This window comes from Urocitellus parryii, chromosome 3 (genome assembly GCF_045843805.1).
Source record: "Urocitellus parryii isolate mUroPar1 chromosome 3, mUroPar1.hap1, whole genome shotgun sequence".
NCBI lineage: Eukaryota > Metazoa > Chordata > Mammalia > Rodentia > Sciuridae > Urocitellus > Urocitellus parryii.
Window position 1 is genome coordinate 2,838,528 of NC_135533.1, and position 21,319 is coordinate 2,859,846.

A 21,319-nucleotide genomic window follows, 5' to 3' on the forward strand; every position below is an offset into this window, starting at 1 on the left:
GTGATCCCAGGCCACCTCTCCCCTCCTTGCAAGTTGGCTCCGTGACAACCCAGGTCCTTAATTTGAATGTTTTCTCTCTGTGCGCTTGATACCTTGCCAACAGTGGTCTGCTACCGCACACAGGGATCCTTTCCACATGCAGATTGGGTTGTTGGTGGTAGTAGGTGAATGACAGCCCTCGTATTGGCCGTGCACACACAGGTGTGGGAGAACTCAGATGCACAACCCCCTGAGAACACCTGGGCCCTTGCCCAGGTGTCCTAAGCACCTGGGGCATGGTGTGCCCACCCTGTGTGCATGACCATCTCCCCTCGGTGTGTCCCTGCTCACCCCCACTCCCACACACAAGGACAGCAAGTGCCAGCCTTGCCATCTGCGTCGCTGCTCAGGGTGTGGCCTTCCAAGCCTCACAGTTCTCTGTGCCTTCTCCTTGCCCCACACCTCACCTGTGTCACACTTTCCTGGCTAAGTCACCTGCCGAGGTCCAGTGGCTGATGGTTGTGTGGACGGTCACATGGTCGTGGGCTCGGGATCCCATGGTAGTTCTCAACTGTTTTCCATGGTGGCAGCTGTACCCTTTTGTCCCCACCAACAGCGTACTTGTGGGCATTTATCCAACAGAGTTGACATCGGGATCTAAGAGACAGCGCCACACCCGTGTGCATTCACAGCTGCATTCACAGCGGCTCACGTGCGGTTCATTGGCAGATGGAGGGTTTAAAGATGTGGTGTAGACACACAATGGACTGTTACACAGCTGTGAGGAGGACTTCCTGCCAGTCGCCAACAGATGAACCTGAGTGAAATAAGCCAGTCATAAGTCAGATGCGCCACAATCCCCTAACAGGAGGCGTCGGACACGGAAGCCCAGAACAGGATCGTGGCTGCCAGGGCTGGGGGAGGGATGTGGGGAGCTGCTGATCAATGGGAATAAAATTCTATTACACAAAATGAGCAAATTCTAGAGCTCTGCTTAGCGCCTGCCATTAACGCTCTCTGGTGAGTTGAACCCGTAAACATCCGAGAGCCTGGCGCTCACGAGCAGGGTTCTCACCACAGCAAAACTAAAAATCTGAACAAGTAGCAAGACCAAGGTGAGCGTTTGAAAGAAAAACAAATGCTGGGCTCCGGCACTGGGCCAAGCAGGGTGATAACCGACTGCCCATCACGGGGTGTCACCCGGCAATGGCCACCGCTCTAGGCGGTCACAGCAAGGTCCCGTTTTCACCATGGTTGTGGCAGTTACGTCCCTGTGCCAGGGTGCAGCCCACAGCAGGAGCCAGGAACCCACGGGCCCTCCTGCTCCCGATGCTCCAGCTCTGCCCTCGCAGCTACTGGGCACCTACAGCTTCACAGCCTTTAGTTCCATGTTCTACCTCTCTGAAAAGAGGGGTTTGGACTTGATGATCTCTTCTGGGTAGCCCACGTGCCCTGTTGGTGCGGGTATAGACAAAACAGTGGGTCCAGAGACACCCAAAGCTTTGTGGAGTCCAGTCAGCTGAGTCAGGTCTTCAGAGGAGAACAAAACTGCAGTTTAATTAAATGTTGCAGTGCGTCTTGTTCATTCTGGTGGCCTCAGTGCCCGGCACGAAGCAGGCACAGAGCACATGCTTTAATGGGAACGACTTTGATTGGAAAGACTAGTTGTATCATTCGCAGGTGCTTAAAACAGGTGCTGAAGAGAGAATGAGGTGACATTTGGAAGGGAACGCAGGTTAGGAAACAGTAGGGAGCGATGGCGAAGCCCTGGGAACAAGAGGAGCAGGAAGCAGCAGCACACATGACCCAGGAGAGCAGTACTGGGACCCGGGATAGCAGTACTGAGACTCGGAAGAGCAGCCCTGAGACCCAGGAGAGCAGTACTGGAACCCAGCAACTCTCTGAGGCAACAGGGAACGTCCTCCCAGGACATGGCGCTGAGCTGCCAGGAGCTGTGTCACTGACCAGTCAGGTCTGGGTAGCCCAAGGTCCAGGCCTCAGCTGAACAGGGCTCAGGGGAGCCTGGCCAGGGTTTGGCCCAGGCGAGGCCTTTGTCACCTCACTAGGGAAGCATTACCTAGGCAGAGAATGTGAACAAGTGGGCACAGCAGGGTCGGATGTGAAAGAAGAGTTCCATTGGCGAGACGCAGCTTGGTAACATTCATGGACTGGAAAATCATAAGACGCCTCCCGTAATCACTTTTACAAATCAATTGTGTTCTGCTGTGCAGCTGAGGATTTTAGCTCAATTGTTTAAAGCCGAGTTTGGAAAGAACCATCGAGTGTGAGTTTATGTCCTTAACAAAACTCCAGGAAGCAGAGGAGCCAGGGTGTGCAAAGGTGCAGATGGAATTTTTCCAAAGTGCACACAAATGTGTTCTGTGGCAGGAAAATGTCCAGAAACAGTCAAGGAAACACGGGCTCCTCGTGGAGTTGGTGTGACAGTCATTGTTCTCTGTCCCTGGGAAGAAGATACAATGCAGACGCATCTGTAAACATTTTGTGTTCCTCCCACAGAGAATCTAAAACACTCTTCTCCACCATCTCTCCAGCTGCAGGCCCGCTGGAGAGGGAGGTGCAAGTCCACGGCCCAGGAGCGCTCCGTGTTAGTGACACGGTGTTGTTTTCAATACATACGCGCACTGACAGGCTGGGTTCACTGCCCTAGAGGACACTGTCCAAAGGAAACTCTCCAGAGTCAGTGCCTACTGCTGCTGTGACACTCACCACTGGTGCGATTATTCAAAACAAAGCAAATTTATTTCCTGAAAATTTATTATTAGAAGCCTGCAGTGGGCTTCTGGGGGCCCGAGTCCAGGTCTGCAGGGCTGGGCCTGCTTGAGGCTCTAGCGAGGGCTGCTCCAGCCCTCCCAGCCTCACAGGCCCCACGTCAGGGCTCCTACCTCTCCTGGGAGCCAGCAGTGGCTGGCTGTGTCTGTCTAACATCGCCTCCCTCTTCCTTGTGAGCTCAGGGGACTCCTGGGGACAACCCAGGATCATCTTCACTCTAAGGCCCCTGGGATGCTGCACGTCTGCAGGTCCCGCGAATCCTGACGTGGACATGGTGGGAGCCCCGTAGTAGTCTGTCTTCCACGGGCCAAAGTGCTCCTGAGCTTGGTTCTGTGTTGGCCTCGGGGAGGCCCCTCAGTCAGGTCTGCCCCAGGTCAAGATGGCACGGTGGGGTTGAGAGTCTGCAGAGAACTGAGCTGGGAGTGAGGACAGCTCGAGGCTAGGTTGGGGTTGCACCGGCAGCTGTGGCCTGAGCTCATCTCCCAACGTGACAAGAGGCTCCTGCAGTCTGCATCTGAAATCAAGGGCTTGGGGTCAGTCAGTCCCTGAGATCTCCTCCAGAGACCAACACATCTGGGAATCCGTCTGCTGTGGGGAATGTCGAAAAGAGCATTGTGCCTTGGTGTGGCTGTGACGTTCCTCTGGGCTTATGTGAGTTGTGGATGCCCCTGAGGTCTTAGGCACATTAAAGTCAATCATTTTCTCACTTAGTAATTAAATTTAGGTGAGCCCATGAAGGTGACAGGTGGATGGCTAATCTTCCCCCAAAGATGGACAGACTAGCTCAGGCAGCATTTCTGCTCCCCGGGAACAAACCATCGTCTTTGAGGTGACTCAGGGTCCTGTCTAAAGGATGAGCTGTGGATTTTAACAGAGTATGATACTTACTTTGGGTTCCTTCCAGAAGTCAATGATCAACTTTTATTTTCTCACAAGAAACACTCCCTACACTGCACAGAGGTGGAACGCTCCTCCTCTGGAGGAGTTAGGGTTAGGGTCAGGGTCAGGGTCAGGGTCAGGGTCAGGGTCAGGGTCAGGGTTGGGGTGGACATGGACGCAGCTGTAGTGGTGAAGTGTCAGCCCAGGGAGTCAGTGCAGCCCTGACAGCCTGCTCCCTGAGCCCAGCCATGCTACCCGAGGTGCACTGGGACGGTCCCTCTGGCATCTCCCACGTGTCACAGAGGCCCAGCTCTGCACCCGCCTGGGCTTGTAGCTGGTCAGTGCATCCAGAGGTGCAGTGACCTTAATAACGTACCTCTCTGTCTCCTCTTTTCTTTATAGATTAATTTGAAAAAAAAAAGTTTCTATTTTTAAATATCTAAACCGATTGGGATATGTTTCAAGTCGCAGCACTAAAGGGTGATTTGCTGTAAGGAACTTCAGAGCCCCAGTGGATCTGCCTGCTACCATAGAACAGCTCGAGGGCAGGATTGTTAGGAAAGAGTCGACTCCCCGTGTGTCTTGCCAAGACTGTCCCCAGAGCTGTCCTCTCACTTCAGCTGTGTGTCCAGCAAAACGTTTGCCAGTAGACGGTACTTGAGGCCGGAGTTTGGCACAACACTGTGGCCCACTATAGTTTATTCACAAATTGAACGTTTTGTCTTTTCCTCGTCTTACTGAGTTGATTATAGGACCCCAGGGCTCTACCTTCAAAAGAGCCCTTGTGCACCACAGCCGTGGATGGTTTGTGCCCTGAGGCCCCCCTCGCGCAGCCACAGTGAGGGGACTGTGGGCTGCACTGACCAGCGTGGGGGAGCCGGAGCCCCCGGAGCGTGAAGCTCTGAGGAGGAGACCTGCGTTCCCCTTGCACTTGGTGACTGTGTTCTCACGTGTGGACCCGGGGCCTTGATGTGTGTCACTGCTCCCAACAAGGTTGTGGCTGTGGCGTGTGCAGCTGTGTAGGGAAGACAAGGGCATCACAGCGTCCTGCAGCTGTGGACACATCAGTTTAGACCTGAGAGCTTCTAGTCGGGATGGTCACATAAGGTGCCTCAGGTACACCATTCTATACAAATACATTCTGCACAGCACACACACACACACACACACACACACACAATTGCACAACATAACTGCGGTGGACACTAGTCCTCTTGGCTGGGCATGTTAAGGAATTAAAGAAAACTCGTTCTAATCAGTCAATAAGCATCTATAGGAGGTGCTGTTGTGGCCCGAGGGGAGGAAGTGCCTACCGACCTGCTGGCAGGGTGGCCCTCTCCTGCAGGACCTCCTGTTTAACTGACAAGAGGCCAGGCTGGTGGGACAGGGCAGGTAGTAAGGGCTGCACCCTTCCCTGCAGGTGCAAGGTCATAGCCCAGGGCCCTGCACCCGTCAGGGTCACTCAGGAGACCTGATCGGACCCAGCCCCTCCTGAAAGGCTGTTCACAAAGATGTGGGCAGATTAGGACGACCTGGAACTGAGGCCAGGCCTCCGCTGAGCTGAGTGGATGGCCCTGGTCGTGGCATGACTGTCCTCTGGGCAGGCGGAGGCCATGGAAGTGTGGCCTGCAGGTGCTGTGGTTGTGGGTGGGGCACCCCCTGGCAGAAGACAGGCAGGGCCTGGAGGTCCCGGCAAAGAGACCTCTGGACCTCTCTCTTGCCCATCAACTCCCAGTGCTGACCATCTGCCCACCGGAGCCCCGGCTACAGGAATGCAGTGTGTAGAGGTCAGCGCTTGGCCTCTGGGACGTGGAACGAGGCAGAGAAGGAGCAGATGAATTAAGGGAAGGGGTGAGGGGTAAAGGGTGAGCTCCCAGCACAATACCCCAGAGGGCCTTCCTCCAGAAAAAAACAAAGCTGGGAGGGGACAGGTGTCTGACAAAGGTACAGGTGGCCTTGGACCCCTGATCCTGAGCACTGGTCCCCATCACCCAGCAGCAGCCCTGCTTGGGCATCCGCGGGCATCCCATTGAAATTAGTCCCGAGGCAGGTGTGGGGGGAGCTCCTGTGACGGGGGCTTCGTCCTGCACTTCTTGCAGACACCAGCTGGGCACACTGTGGCGCAGGACCGTCCCCCAGCCCCAGAGGCTCCGGCTCAGCAGGTCTCAAAGGGCCCACAGCTCCACCTTCTCCACATGCATCTGGGGATTCCAGGGCAGCCTCCAAAGCACCATTTTGAGAAATACATGAAATTATTTCAAATGGCCTGGTCATGTCAGCGAGCTTCCTCCTCCTACCCTGGGGCCCACAGCAATGTCCCTTGTTTGTCCAGAAGCCTTTGGGTTTCACGCAGGACCTAACGGCACGCAGGCTCTGATCATGCTCCAGCCTGGCCCACCTTGACCTCTGCTCAGAGGTCCACCTCTAGAAAACTAGTCTCCGTGTGCCTTTCCGCAGGCTCCTACAAGTGCCCGCCCGGGAAACACGATGTCAGTGTCAAAGATTTCAGTGTTCCCTCCCGTGTAGTACACGCCATGGTTAAGGCGTGTGCCTTGGGTCCTCAACACTTCCTAGACTGTGGTTTTTAAAAAACAATATGTTTTACCCACAACAAGAAAGGTGTCCTCGAGGTTTTGAAAACTGCAATAACAACATCAAGTCGTAAAATAGCGTAAGTGGGCCACAGTAGGAAAGTGACTGTGTGGATGCCGGTGACCAAGACCTTCCCCTCCAGCTCCTGACACGCGCAGCTTACAGCAATCTCAAAGTGGGCTTCTTGATGTGCGGAATGCCTTTTAACAGTCCCACCAGGCGCATTTGAATGTGAGCCACGTCCATCGCTGCATGATGGAGGCCACCACCTCCTGCCGGTCCTTCCCACGGCTGGGGTCTCCCTTCTGCAGCGGGGTGTGGTGGTCACAGGGGTTGTCGCAGCTGAGCGTGTGCCCTGGCTGGAAGGCTGGCCGCAGGCCTCTCCCTCTCTTCCTCCAGCCTTCTGGGTGGCCGCTGGCCTTGCTGCTGCGGTCTGCCCTGGCTCGGGTGCGTCCTCCCATTTTTCTCTGGTGCCTGTTAAGTCCCCTTCCCCACATTTCTTCATCCCTCCCCCCTGCGTCCTGAGCTGCCCACCTGCGCGGTGACGGGTGTTCAGCAGACCAGGTGCGTTTCCTAGTCAAAGTGCCTATCTTCTGATCTGCCAGGCGACCCCCTCAGTGACAGGTAAATGCTCTCTGGATACTCGAGTCTCCTGGCCCGTTTGACCGGTGCTTGTCTGCACAGAGACTGCTTCCCCTCGCCGCTTTTGTGTTCCTGGCCCCAGAGAGGAGGAGGCCTCGTCTGAGTCACGGATTCAGGGGTGTTGACCACGGATTCAGGGGTGTTCACTACGCGGGAGGAAGAGTGGGAGAGGTGTCGGGAGAGAAGCAGAGGCCAAGGGCAAGAGAGGAGGGAGGGAGGGAGGGAGGGAGGGAGGGGAGAAGTCATGTTTTCCTGGAATCTCCTCCAGGCTCTGCCGGGCCCCTCCTTTCCCTCCAGTCCCCCGTCAGGGGTGGTCACCTCAGAGTCCCATCTCCATCTGCATGAGGCGGGACCTGCAGGGCTGGGCCTCTCTCTGGCGTGTCCTGCAGTTAGTCCCCGTGGGAAAGGGCAGACTGGATAATGAGGAGGAAGTGAGGGAGCTGGCACCTCCGGAATGGGAGAAGCGTCCAACAGATTCCCCGCCTGACCTTTGAGGGACACCTGTCAGTTGCTAAGCGCGGTTTAAAACTCGTTCTTGCCATCTGTAAGCCATGGAAATTCAGTGATGAGGGAGCGTTTCGCCGTCCTGAGGTAGATGCACCATTGATTTTGTAATTTGTTGCTACCTTCTACTTACAGCAAATGGGCCATGGTACATAAAAGAAATTGATGTCAGAGCTTTTCACGGTGAATAAATATTAGGAAGAAAATACATTTAGACAACAGAATGAAGCCGTGTGGCGGGAGGTCCTGCGGGCAGGTTGGTGTTGTGTGGATGGTTGGACTTGAGGTGTTTGATTCCACCTTGGTCTGAGTTTGGCACATATTAAAGCATGTGGAGAAGTCCTGGCCTTTTTCTGTGTTCTTTTCTGATGTCAACAAGCAAAACATGTAACTGATGACTGATTTCTTCTAGAAGTTTCTGAAGCAGTTCACAGAAGACTTCGCTGGCTTCCATTGTGCCTTGGATGTGACACAGGGCAGGTGACATTGTCCCTGAGGCTGCCTGTCGGTGTCTGTGGCTCCAGGCTCATCTCCCAGCACCTCACCTGGCCGTCTTGTCCAGGTGCACCCAGCCCAGGCTCAGCCCTGCTCCCTGAGCGGCCTCTGCGTGAGAAACCTGCCCAGCAGGCTCCCTCCCACCCCTGGCTTCCTCAGAGAGCCTTTGATTGCCCCCGAGAAGCTCAGCACTCCGTCTTCCTGCTCCCACCTCATGGCCCCGAGCGTCCCTTCCACTGTCCCCACCATCCATCAGGTTGGCACACTCGCCTCCCTCCTGGGGCCATCAGCACAGGGAAGTGTCTCTGCAGGCCACCACTCTGCCAGTGCTCATGTCACGAGGCTGGTTTGCAGCACCTTGGTTAACCTTGGCTACTGGAAAGTTCACAGTCAAACACTAAGAGCAGGAAAGCCACGTCACAGATGCCCCTGCCGGAAACCCCCTGCAGCCCCGGCCAGGTCGAGGGACAGCTGCAGCCGCCACCCCCTTCCCAGAGGCAACGCCTCCCACCCGTCAGCTGTGTAGCTGCCTGGCTCCATGGAAAGCTCTCTCGCGCGGCCTCGGTGGACTTCAGTGTGAACCTCCAACTCACACTGTAATTTCGCCCATTCTTCACCCACCTCCTCTCAGCGTTTGATCCACTTCACTTGAGGTTACACCTGTGAGACTCACCCACCCTGAGCCCACAGCACATCTGTTCTTTTCATTTCTGTGTAGTATTCCATTACCCGGGCTCTACCACTGTGCTGGACAGAGCAGTGACGCCCCAGCCAGCCCCACCTGGGTGTGCACACCCCAGTCCCAGAACCTGAGATTATGTGAGGTGACAGGTGCGGCCACAGGTTGCAGGTGCAGATGAGGTGCTAAGGGTGCTGATGAGCTGATGCCGTGGCTAATCATTCCTCTGCTCCCTTTGCCCTTCTGTTGACCAGCAGCTCTTTACCATGGACCTATCTCGTGTCACTCGGGCTAGGCCAGCTGTCAGCCAAAAATAAAGCCAATTTCTCTGCATAATCTATTGCCTAAAGCAGCAAATGCCTGGGGAACAGCTTATCTCCTGTCATTGTGTCACATCATCGGGGCACGGGGCACCGGCCGTCCCCTCTGCTTGGACGGCCCCTCCAGTCCCAGAGGTGTGGGCGTCCCACTGGGCTGGTGGACAGACCAGCAGATTCTTGAGGGTCTGGAAGGTGTTGCTAACTTCCACTTGGGGTCCCCTGGAAAGGTAGCTACATATTGCTGCAGTAGCCAGTCTGTCCAAAGAAAATCACACACTGCATTATAAGTTAGTTTCTTCAGAACTACAAACCAAGGGAGGAGTTGTCATTTTTACCGGATCTTCAAGTGCAGACTCCTTGGCATTCTGCCACATCCTGGGTGAGCCTGGGGCTGGCAGATGCCGGGTGGTGGGCCTCTTTCCTTGCAGTGTATCCAGCTTCTGACTCCCAAGTTTCCAAAATCAACTCAAACCCGTTTGAGTACAGCAGGCAGAGAGTATCTCGGGAGGTGGCCGCAGTGTGCCATGTCCCCAAGGGAAAGCCACGCAGCACAGAAGGAAAGGCAGGCAGCAGCGGGGAGAGCCAGAGCGCCCTGCGTCCTTGCTCCTCGCTCCCTTCCCCGTTGCACCTCAGTCCCTCCTTCCTCTCACGCGTTCAACCTGGGGTTTTTGAGTGTGGAGCGTGAACTTGTTCCCAGAAACGCCCAGTAGAGAGAGCTGTCCCAGTGGCCTGTGGTTCAGGGAGTGAGAGGCAGCTGTTGCCCATGGAGGCTGACCGGCAGTGGGGAAGGTGTGGTGCTCGGTGTTTATTTCACCCCTCTCCTTGATAGCAGGATTTCGGAGCATCTCCCAGGCATGGTATGTGGTGAGCCTTCTGTGGGGATTGGGTCTCAGTGCTGTGGCACTGGGGGATTTGAGGAACAACCTCATACCTGACAAACTATCAAAAGAGATCCAAGGGAGATGAGGCTCTGCAGCTCAGAGTAGTTATCATCTGGAATGAATTTCATAAGAGTCTCTCAGACCGTCAGTTAAGCAGTGGATCCTAAAATAATTTGAACCCTGCTGTTGGAATTTGGGAGTAAAAATAATTAAGAAGAGATTTTAGCGGATCTTGGAGTCAGGGATTTGCCTGGTTTTGTTTTTTCTGGAATGACTGACAGAGCAGGAGCTCGTTCTCTGAACACAGTCTGGCTAGGCTGCAGGTGGAGAGTTGGCAGCAGCCTCAACAGAAGTGCTGGATACCGTTTCAAAGGGTTCTGCCCTCGGGCACCAATGTAGAGCCAGACACCTCCAACTGTCAACTTTAGAAGTGTCCAAACTTACAAGAGAGAAGGAGAGTAGAGCCCAGATGAATCCATAGGCCTGAACAGAATGGGTGGGGGGGAGCAGGGGGAACCTGCTTGGTGGGCTTCACTACAGACAGGGAGGAGGAAGAGCAAGGGGGTCAGGGCAGAGGCACCCCGGAGACACAGTGCAGGGTGGGCAGGGAGGATCACAAGTTCAAATCCAGCCTCAGCAACTCAGCATGGCCTTAAGCAACTTGGCAAGACTCTGTCTCAGAAAATAAAGGGGCTGTGGATGTGGCTCAGTGACAAAGTGCCCCTGGGTTCAATCCCTGCTACCAAAAAAATAAAAGAAACAGTGTGACTGTCCTGGTCACAGGAGACTCTTGCAGCGTGGAGACTGTTCCAGATGAGCAGATGTGATGCACGATTGGACATGGAGTCAGCACCTGCCCCCTGCAGCTAGAGGGGCTCCTGCCCTCACCACCAGCTCCCCTTGCAAAGCCCAACCAGCTACTGACGTAGCACGTCTGAATTTTAAGAAAAGCGTCAATTGCCCAACCTTGCGTCTAGCTGTCTCCGAGGAACAGCCTTTTCTCTTCTGGAAACTTGGTCAGCCTTCTAGTCTTGTCAAGTCGCCTGACAGAGGTGGGGATTGACTATAAAGATGGATGATTTCAAGAAAAAGACTCTAATGCACTTCCTTCTGCCCCGGTGAGAGGTCCATCTGGTTGACCCTCTGCCTTTAGCTAAGGGAAGTAAAATGTGAAATTGCCAGCTGTCCCCTCGGGGTGGGCAAGGCTGGGCCATGCTGTCACTGCGGCCTGCTGTCCCCCGCCGCCCTCCCGTGTCCACAGCTCCCCCGCTGCACCTTCCACCATGGAGCTGCATTATTCACTGTGAGATTGTCACCCTCACCCCTGCTGGGTGCTGCTCCTTCTGTCCCTGCAGCTGTGTGACACGGTCGTCTCACCACATGAGACGGACATGTCACGAATGTGCACTCGGAGCATCTGAGGGTCCTGTGCTGCAGGGATGCAGGTGCAGAGTTGAGGCTGATGAAGTTAACAGCTTGGTGAGTTAGGCAGTAGGCGGAGGACAGTGGGCAGTCTGGACCCTTTACCTTCTTTATGAGGGGTGGGGATTTAGTGCACTTTGGGTAGTTCCTGAGTTTTAGGTCAAGGACTGCTGCACGGTATCTTGTGATCATGTCGATAAACGGTAAAGCGCTCTCTGCTGGCTCTGTGATTTCTGAGTCACCACGTACTCTCAAGCTTGCTTGTGTCAAACCCTCATGATGGCCCCCCCTCTGGGGCCTCCCCACCCCACCCTTCGCCCCTGCAGCCTTCATTTTCTCACTTTTAAGATCATCTGTCTCTACCTGACAGTCTTAAGTGGAATTAGTTCTTCTCATCTTAGAGATGACATGATAAAGGGAAGTTCAGGACAGAGGTGACGCTGGGGACAAGAGAGGTGGGTCACACGGGAGAGTCCCCGGGCCCATGCCAGCCGTAAATGCCTGGGCTCTGCGGGATGGGGCTGTGGAGGAAAGAGCCTCTTGGTCAGCACACGGGACGCTGTGGTCTGCTTCATTACGTGACTCTGTGCTTCTTCCTCTTCAGATGCACAACCACAACCCCAGCATCTAGCTGCAGTCACAAATTATAAGACAGCAGCGTTCTCTAAAGATCATTTTTTCCTTTAGAACAAACAACTTAGGGAAATGCCTGGTTTGTTGTTAGTGCCTTGTTCGTTTCCTTTCTGCCTGAGTTAAAGTAAGTGTGAGCAACAGCGACGTCAGGGGACGGGTTTCGCTGTGGTTTTAAGATCCTGGCTGCTGAGGCAGTTAATGCACCTGGGCTGGTGTTTACCTTGGGTTGTCTGCATCCATCAGTTGCTTTTCCTCCAGACACTCCAGCCAGGAGCTGCATCTGGTGGAGACCTTCACCCGTTCCTTCATCAGTGCAGCACTCGGTCCCCGTGTACCATGGTGCCAAGCTTCACCGCATGGGACCTTGAACACTGGTGCTGCGGCCTGTTTGAAGCGGCACTGTCGGTTCACTGTTCTGTAACGTGCTGGACCCAGCTGCTCTATCACTAACCCAGAGACACGTCTTGGCCACTGTCTCCTCGTGGGCCCCAGCTGACCTCCTGGGTCTGGTACAGCAGCGCCCTGCTCCTCTTAGAGATGGGAGCCAGGCTCCCATCATGCTGGGTGCAGACCTCCACACAGAGGTGACCAGAGGCCTGCACACGGCCCTCAGGCCTGCCCAGCTGGCCCTGGACACTTGCTGTCCTCCAACTGAAGCACGGGTCATCTTGGGGACTGGGTTGTCTGTTCTCCGTTGTCAGCCCTGTGTGCGTCCTTCAGTCTGCTCCCGGCCCGCTTCATCAGGAGCTCTTCCTGACCTTCCAGGACCCCTCCTCCTGCTTCTCCCAACGGATTTATCTGTTTGTTGTTTATCTTCCCAAGAAAGTCATGTGACTCGGGTTGACAACAGAGTCATTATCTGTTTTATTCACTTATGTATCAAAGGTTCACAGAACAGGGCCTGGGAGAGCAAGCCCTAGACAGATGTGTAACGGACAGTTGATTGGACAGATGCATGATGGAGGTGGATAAGCAAATGTGGATGGAGGGGCGGGTGGACGGGTGGGTGGATGCAAGATTTGTTGTTCTTTGCACAACGGGTTAAGCATAAATATGCTTTTTAATTTTTCTGGACCTCCAATGCATACGTGGTGCCAAAAAGAAGAGGAGATGTGCCGTGGACTCCTTTCCACCCCTGTACAGGCCGAGAAGTGACTCGCGTAATTCCCCTGAAAACCGCGCCCCAGAACTCGGTGTGTCGGGGAATAATTTATCAACTCATTTTGTCCTCATGGGAAGGAGGGTAAGCTCTACTCACCTTTTTGGGAGTTCAACTCTATAAATTAAGGTGAGGACGGAATTTTGAGGCACAGATTAGATGTTCAGAAAAGTGTGAACCTGAACTCTAACTGCAAGAGCACACTGTGTTCTGGTCACACCCGTGTAGACATTGAATGTGCACATAGACCCCGGGGTAGAAAGAGCATGGAGAAGCTGAAGGCTGTCCACCACCTTTTCTCTCCATTGTCATTGGCACAGAGTCGTTTGTATGGTAAAGAAAATGACCTGCACTCTGAAAGTAAAATTTGCCCAATGAAAGAGGAATTTAGTGAGAATGTCTTCATCCCCGTGGGTGAAATAGCCTACTAAAAAAACGCAGGGAAACTGCCTGCAAGAGCATCTAGTGCATCTGTGCTCAGGAGCCCAGCGGCGCAGTGACCCAGCACCCCTCGGTCCCTGCCTGCCGACTTCACGGTGTGTCTTGCTGAAAGGCTCTCGGTGCAGAACCTCTTCCTGGTCCAGTGAGAGGCAGGAAGCAGGCTCTCTGTCCTTGTTCGGGAAGTGTCTGACTCTTACCCTTCCACCACCAGCACCGACTTCCGAGGTGTGTGTCTGTCTCTGCCCTCGGAGTGTCTGCAGGACTCAGCCCTGGGAGCCTGTTGAGCTCAGGCCCTGCACTTCGCCCTGCAGGACTGCCCTCCGGGATCCTGGGAGAGCTCCGTCCACCCTGTCTGGTTCCTCCGGAAGCAGACCCTCCTGTTGTTAGGTGGTGTTAATGGTCTGATGTTCTCTTCTGCCTCTGAGAACTTTCCTTTCAGTTCTTACTCTGCCTTCCCTTCGGAGGCTACACAGAATAGTCTTCCTCCTCTTTGTCTTCAGTAGTCCGTGTCTTGGGTTTCCGCGGGCCTTCAGTGCATGGTGACCTCTAGTCTTAGTGTTCGAGACTGAACCTTTCCTTCAGTCTCTTCATGTGACGTATTCTGCAAATATCATTGTCTCCTGTCCTCTTTCTAGCCCCACTCTGTGTATTCTCGCCTGTGACAATTCTGACATTGACCTGTGTATCATATTATGGGGGTGTCTGGGCAGAAGCAGGCCCATGATTGAGTGAGGATCACCTTTATTTTGACTGGTGTGGTTTAAGATATTCTGATGAGCTTCCAGTCACAAATGAAGATATATTTAAGCATGGCATCGTCTACTCTTGGAGACTGTCTCCATCCCACCGCCTCTTGGCTTGGTTATTGTGAGTTGTAATTATGGATACGATCAGGGAAGTACTCTCAGATCTAAACACAGGCACAAGTGCCATTTGCAATGTGGTTCTTTGTCCTGACGTTCCTGTATAATTCGCTCTTTTACAATTAATTATTAATATGTAACTATCACGCCCTTATTATTGATTACCAATATAGCTATCGTTATTGATTCCTAATGATGCTCCCCTGCCTCTCAAGACTCCTATTTGGAACTCTGAATTCATGACCACTCACACTGAGGGTGAAGCCAGCTCTGATCCTGGTGGAGGTCCGAGGTCTGCTCACCCTTTGGTGCCTTTGGCCACGTCTCAGATTCCTCCTCTCCTGCCCTCAGTCCCTGCTGCAGTGCTCGTGTGGGTCCACGGGGAGGACTGCAGACTGGAGAGGGCACAGGTGGGCCACCAGGGAGTCAAGTCCAGGGGATCTGAGGCCTGTGTGAGGTGACAGAAGAAAAGGCTGACGGGAATGAGAAATGGGCAGATGTTGATGAAAATCAGCATCGAGTATGTGTCAGCTAAATATTTAAGGTTCACAGAAGTTCATGGCACAGATGGAAAGAAAGGGGAAGAGCAGAGAAGGCTTGGAGCTGGAAAGCTGCGTCCCAGGGTTGAGTCGGACTTGGAGGTGGACCGGCTGGTGGTAGTGCACCGACCTGCAGTCCTTAGCTGGGGCTTCACAGCAGCTTGACCTGGATCACACCAGATTCTTGTTGAGACCAAGTGTCGCCCTGGCGAGAGGAGGGACAGCCCTGGTCTCTTCTGCCACCGCAGACAGAGAGGCCGGCCCAGAGCTGGAGCGGCCCGCGGGCGGGAAGCTGCGTCCTGCGGTGGCCTCTGGTTGTGGGCTTCGGGGAGAGGCACTTCCCATTCTGCTCGCTGAATCCTTCTCCTTCTGCGGTTGTTTCAGGAGCTGGTGGGGAGCAACCCTCCTCAGAGGAACTGGAAAGGCATCGCCATCGCTCTGCTGGTCATTCTGGTCATCTGCTCCCTGATCGTCACCTCGGTCATCCTGCTGACACCAGGTACCTGATCTCCCTCTCAGCACAGGTCACCGGCCAGGGCCGGGAGCGAGGCTTTATGCGGTGCTCTCTACGCGACGACCCATCCTGTCGCATGGAGAGTCCCCCAGATTCTGACCGTGCCGAGTGATACTACGGTGCGGTGACAACGATCCGTGTTGTATGCTTTTAATCTGTCTCCACAGTTGACTGGGTAGCGATGTGGGGCATAAATGTAAATGCACAATTGCGTATTCACTTTTGATGAACCTAAAGACAGTGGCACTAGAAATACAATGATTTTATGTGTGTCTTGTAATTCCTCTGTACTGTATCAAGGATGAATTTTAAAAATTGCTAAAGCAACAGAGACTGAGTGTGAATTAAGGGCAAAGTACTTATTAGGTGCCACTGACGAGGTAAAAGCCCCAGTCAGAAATCTCTCTGGGAAAAGACACTGAAATTCGCAGCCCCCGTGTCCCCCCATGCTCCACCCAATGGTCCCAGCAGAGGCCCTGCAGGTGCTCGGGACAGAGGTCCTCAGGAGAAGCTTCATGGAGAAGGCAGGACAGGAGGTGGGCCTCATGGGGTGTCCAGAGCTAGTAACCAGAGGTGTGGCCGTCCCTAGAGTAGCCTTCATCTCTGAGATCACCACGCAGGAGCTGTCACAGGAAAACCCATGGTCACAGGTGAACGTGAGTCTGCCTTCTCCACTCTCAGTCATCATGGCTGCCTGTGTGGAGCAAAAGGCGGAAGCCCCAGTCCTCCATAAACAGACCACACAGATGTCAGACTTCGAGATAGAAAAAGAAGTAGACTCTGCAGCGTGAGGAAGATTTTTGATGGATACAAAACACGTAGGCAAATTAGGATGCATTCATATTGCCTATGATACAACCATCAGCCTTGAATTTAAATGAGGAAAGACCACCGGCCTGCTGGCACCAGATCACAAGCAAAGGAAACCAGTGACCAGTGTCCTTAGGAGGACAGATAGGAAAATCCTTGCCAAAAGAGCAGTGGACAGAACCCAGCAACTCAGAGGAAAGGTCAGGCACCACCACCAAATGGGATCCATCCCAGGAAAGAAAATTTGGGTCAGCACGTGAAAATCAGTCAATGTGAATGATCCCGTAGGACAGAAGAGAGGACAGGACAGACTCGGCCATCCCCACAGACATGGGAGGAACATGGTGAGACGCTCAAGAGTGAGGAAGAAGCAGTCTCACCCTGAAAACCACATCCATGGGCCCAGGGGTCCTGAAGGTCCTAAATCTGAAACCGGTGCCCCTAGGCCAGGAACCAGACGGCAGTGTTCCCTGCCTGACCCGTTTCCCGTTCCACTGCAGCTTCCAGCCAGGGCAGACAGGGGAGAGGGCAGAAGACAGGCACCCAGACAGGAGAGAGAGGTGCAGAACCCCATTCACAGAAGACCTGGACTGTACCTAGGGAAACCGAGGAATCCACCAATCGTCATGCTCCTTGTAACTAGCAAACGAGTCCAGCAGGATGGACGCAGAAGACCAGTGCACCAAATCACTGTAGCTCTGTGCACTCACCATGGCAGTCCACAAGGAAATCTCAAACACATTCCACTTGTAATAGTTTCAAAAAGAACAAGAAGAGGAATGGTATGTTCATTTGTTAGGAATGAGACTTGTATAGAGAAAATACCCAAACTGTGAAAAACTGAGAACCCGGGGAGGTCAAGGGGAGGCTGAGGGTCGGGGAGGCAGGAGTGAAGCTGACCAAGCTGTCCTCTGTCCACATGTGGATACCCACAGGGAACTTCACCTGTACACTTACCTGTGAATCAGTAATTTAAAAAAAATAAATAAATAGAAGAAAAACCAGTCCAGTAATGGGAAGAGGGGAGGGAAAGAGTAAGTACTGAATTGGAGCAAATTATATTCCATGCTTCTATGGTTGTGCGAAGACGAACCCCAATTTTATGTATAACTAAAATGTACTAATAAAAATACATTAAAGTAATTGAACAAAAGACTTGAGTAAATGGAGGGCATCCCTTGTAAATGGATTGAAAGATGTAACATTGTTAATATGGCCATATTCCCTAAATTGATCTGCAGGCTCATTTCAATCCCAACTGCCTTTATTAAAGAAATCGCTAATTGATTATAAAAGTCTTACAAAAATGCATGGGAATCAGAATAACCAAAAAAAGTTTTAAAAGAATAATTAGAAGACTTGATCTCCCGATTTTAAAACTTACTATAAAGTTACAATGATTAATAAATATGTCATGCCAGCATCTGAACAGATATAGAGACCCATGGACTAGAATTGAGAATTCTTAAATAGTTCCACACATCCACAGTCAGCTGATTTTTGGTAAAGGTTCCAAGGCCATGCAAGGGGACAGAATAGTATTCCACAAATTGTGCTGACACAACCAAATTTTCACACACAAAAGAGTAAAGTTGAACACTAACCTCATACCATGCAGATCTGATACCTAAATATAAAAGCTAAAAATCGATAAATTTCTAAAGGTAAAACATAGCAATAAGTATCTGTGACCTTATACTAGGCAATAGTTTCTGATTGTACCCAAAGTGCAAGCAACCAAAGAACAAATAGATAAATTAGATTTTGTCATACTGAGCTTTTAGTGTGTCAAAGGACATCATCAAGCAAGTGGAAAGACCCTCACAGAATGTAACAAAATATTTACAACCAGCAAAAGTTGTATCTGGAACATATAAAGAAATCATAACTTAAAACAGAAATGCAATTATATAATCCCACTTAAATTCAGGCAAAGTGTTGACAAGTTATAAAATGTAAGTCTCTCCAAAGAAAGGCAAGTGGCCAATGAGTACTTGAGAAGATTCTCAGCGCCATTGAACATCGGGGAAATGACGATCAAGCCACAGTGGAATATCACCTCGCCAACGTGGATATAAAGACAAAAAGCAAAGAACAAAGAGGAAAATAATAAGAGTTGACGAGGATACGGAGAAACTGGGACCTTTGTACATTACTGGTGGGAATAGAGATGGTGGGAAATAGTTTGGAATTAAATTACCATATCATGCAGTGTTTCTACTTCTAGATAAATACCAAGAAAATCAGAAACGTATTTATACAGAAGCTTGTGTGTGAGGCTCCTAACAGCGTGATTCATGGTTGTCCTAAAGTGGAAACAACCCAAATGTCCATCACCTGGCAGATGAACAAGCAGGCGTGGCCCGTTGTACACGGGACCCTTCCTCAGTCTGGAGAAGAACAGAGGGCCGCACGCTGGGCTAAGTGAAAGACTGCGGGTCCCAAAGGCCCCACGGTGGATGATTTCATCGCCGCCAAATGCACAGAGAAACAAGGAAGAAGGGCAGCTTCCAGGGCCTGGGGAAAAGTGCCGTGGAACATGAAATGTCCTTTCTAGGTGATGAAATATTGTGGAACTCAATAGTGGTCATGGACGCACATTTGCTGGTATTTAAAAAAAAATGAATTGCACATGGTAAAAGGGCAAAATTTCTGATATGTAAATTTTATCTCAATTAAGCTTTTAGTTTAAAAAATGATGGGAAAGTTGTAAAAAAAAAAAAAAAAGAAAGAGGAGCAATCTGGGCATTTATATATGAAAGAAGTGTCGTAAAAACCTGCCTAACACCGAGAGGTTCCAGCAGCAGTTCTGCAAAACTGAGCATCATGTTGTCCTTTGCGAGTGAGCCCCCGAATACGCCAGCGACATCTGGGACGTGGGGACTTGGGACGCCACACCATGAACAGGAGAAAATGGGCTCAGAGGTTGGGATCTAAACGGGAGGAATTGGGGGAGGATTCCTCTCACAGATACCTGTTGGGGTTTGTGGTTGTGCTGCTGCTGATGGAACCCAGCAGGGGACTTTGACAACCGCATATTTAAATCACTGTGAAGGAGATTCAGCTCCCCTGGACCTGGGGACACATTTCTCCCTTTGCTCTGCACAGAGTTATGTTCTACGCTAACTGGAGTGGTTCAGGATGTGTCACTCCCTTTGGGAGGAAGCACACAGAGGTGTATGTCACATGCAGTTTCTACCCCCCTCCCAGAGCGCACACACGTGTCCGTGTCACTGGCTGCCCAGAGCTCACGCCAGTGTCACTCAGAAGTGGGATGCAATGGCTGGGAGAGCTCCTGCACAGAGATGGTCTGTGGTGACAGGGAGGTGACTAGAGTAACGCAGGGCCCAAGAAGCCGCTCCAGGACCCTCCCTGAGCCCAGGTGCTTCTCCGCTGTGCAGGGAGTGGGCAGCTCCCACCCTCTCTATGCAGCAGAGCAGCCCCGGCAGCATCTCCACTGTCATAAATAGAGAATAAAGTCATTGTGGGCTGCTCTCTCTTTGCATGCTGACACCAGTGGTCAGGGACAGTGAGGAGCTAGAGGCCAGCACCAGGCTGGGGCTCAGGCGGATCTCCGTATCCCAGCAGGCTTTGAAGGGGGGTTTTCTGTATTCTTCTGTTACGCCCACTGTGGAGCCCTGTTTACCCCTCTGGTTCCGCGGCGTCCACGGTGGTCCTCACTACTGCAGGCCAAGTTGTCCAGGAGCGCATGCCCGGGCTCAGGGAGAGCAGCAGCTGGTGTTCCTTGGCATCCTCCCATCACAGACTATGCCTGTCCACTCTCCTGCAGTGCTGGTGGCTTTTGGCATTCAAAATTGTGGCTGTCAGAGAAGGTCTCAGATCCTTTGACCTGCCACCAGCCCCAGAGGGTTCTCAAACTCCCCATATTCAGAGCACCCTCGGGTAGCCACCAGTACTACCTGTCAGTCCAAGGTCAGTGGCCCCCGTGGGGGCTGAGGACGCACGCCAAGTCCTGGGAGAAATGTGGAAATGCTGAGTGTTCTCCTGAAGCTTAGATCGGGAGACCACAGCGGGGTGGGCAGGAGGAAAACACGGAAGGCTGGACAGAAACCTGTAAGGACACTCACAGCCCGGGGCAGTGGGGCGGGTGGCTGAGAGACCAGGAGGACGCCCAGAGAGGGGACAGGAGATGCAGGGTTTATTGAAAAATGTTTGTGGGGAAGGTCCAGTGGTGGCGGCCTGGACAGACGCTTTGCCAGAAAGCCCAGGGACATCGGGGAACAGGTGTGCTTCTGCCACATGCCGTCCTGCCGTGCTCCAGTGCCTGACCAGAAGGTAGCGCCTCCTGTCCCTGGTGACACTGCCGGGGGCAGCCACCTAGGCGAGCACTCTTCTCCATGGGGCTCTGACCCATGCCATCTACCTCAGGGAGGGGGTGGATAAGGCAGTGGCACCACCCGGCATCTTCCTACAACAACACTGCCCTGCTCTGCCTCCAAGCACTGGTGACAGGAAGCCAGTGTCCATCAGGATAATGTGCGTCTGGGCATTCTGGATGGGACTTCTCTCATTGCTTTCTTACCTTGTCAAGAAAGGTGTGTGTGGGGGGGGGCAGAAGGGGGCATTCTGGGACATGTGCTTGACTGTCCCTTTTCCTTTAAGGATGACACCCCTAATGAACTGGGCAGATAACTGGAACGTTGACCTGCTGACCAGGACATGACCCAGGGCAGGGGCAGTGTCCACCTGAGGAAGCGCTGTGTTCAGTCTACATGGGGCGAGTCCCAGGAAGAGCAGTGGCACTTTGGGGACTCTGCACACTGCCTTGGTGACGCCCACGGCCCCTGGCTTCCCACCCCACACTGCCTCCATTTTGGCAGACTTAGAAATTGTCATACACACTTAAAACAACTGTTTTTTCCAAATACTCCAGTTCCCAGTCGTGAATTCCGGAAACTCAGGTCTCCCTCCCTGCTTTTCCTTGTCCATTCTGAACCCACTGGACTCAGCCTCTCTGTGGGGCTGTCCCAGCCCACGTGGGCCTCCTCTTAGCTCAGGGAGAAGGGCCTGGTGAGCGTGCAAGGCCCGTGGGTCCCTCGGGTCTGGAAGGGTCTCGTGGCCATCCTGAGCATCCAGGCTGCTCGTTCCGTGTGCAGCCTAATTACCGCCCGTTATGCACAACGGATGTTTCAGAAATCAAATTAAAAGTGTTTAAG

General features: G+C 52.8%; 1 protein-coding gene across 1 annotated transcript in view; it reads left to right on the forward strand.

The window, feature by feature from the left end:
* Positions 1-21,319, forward strand: part of Dpp6 (dipeptidyl peptidase like 6) — a 600,350-nt gene that overhangs the window by 273,561 nt on the left and 305,470 nt on the right. Inside the window, exon 2 of the mRNA XM_026406182.2 lies at positions 15,203-15,317. Coding sequence (XP_026261967.1) covers positions 15,203-15,317 — 115 coding nt within the window. The remainder of the gene's footprint in view (positions 1-15,202; positions 15,318-21,319) is intronic.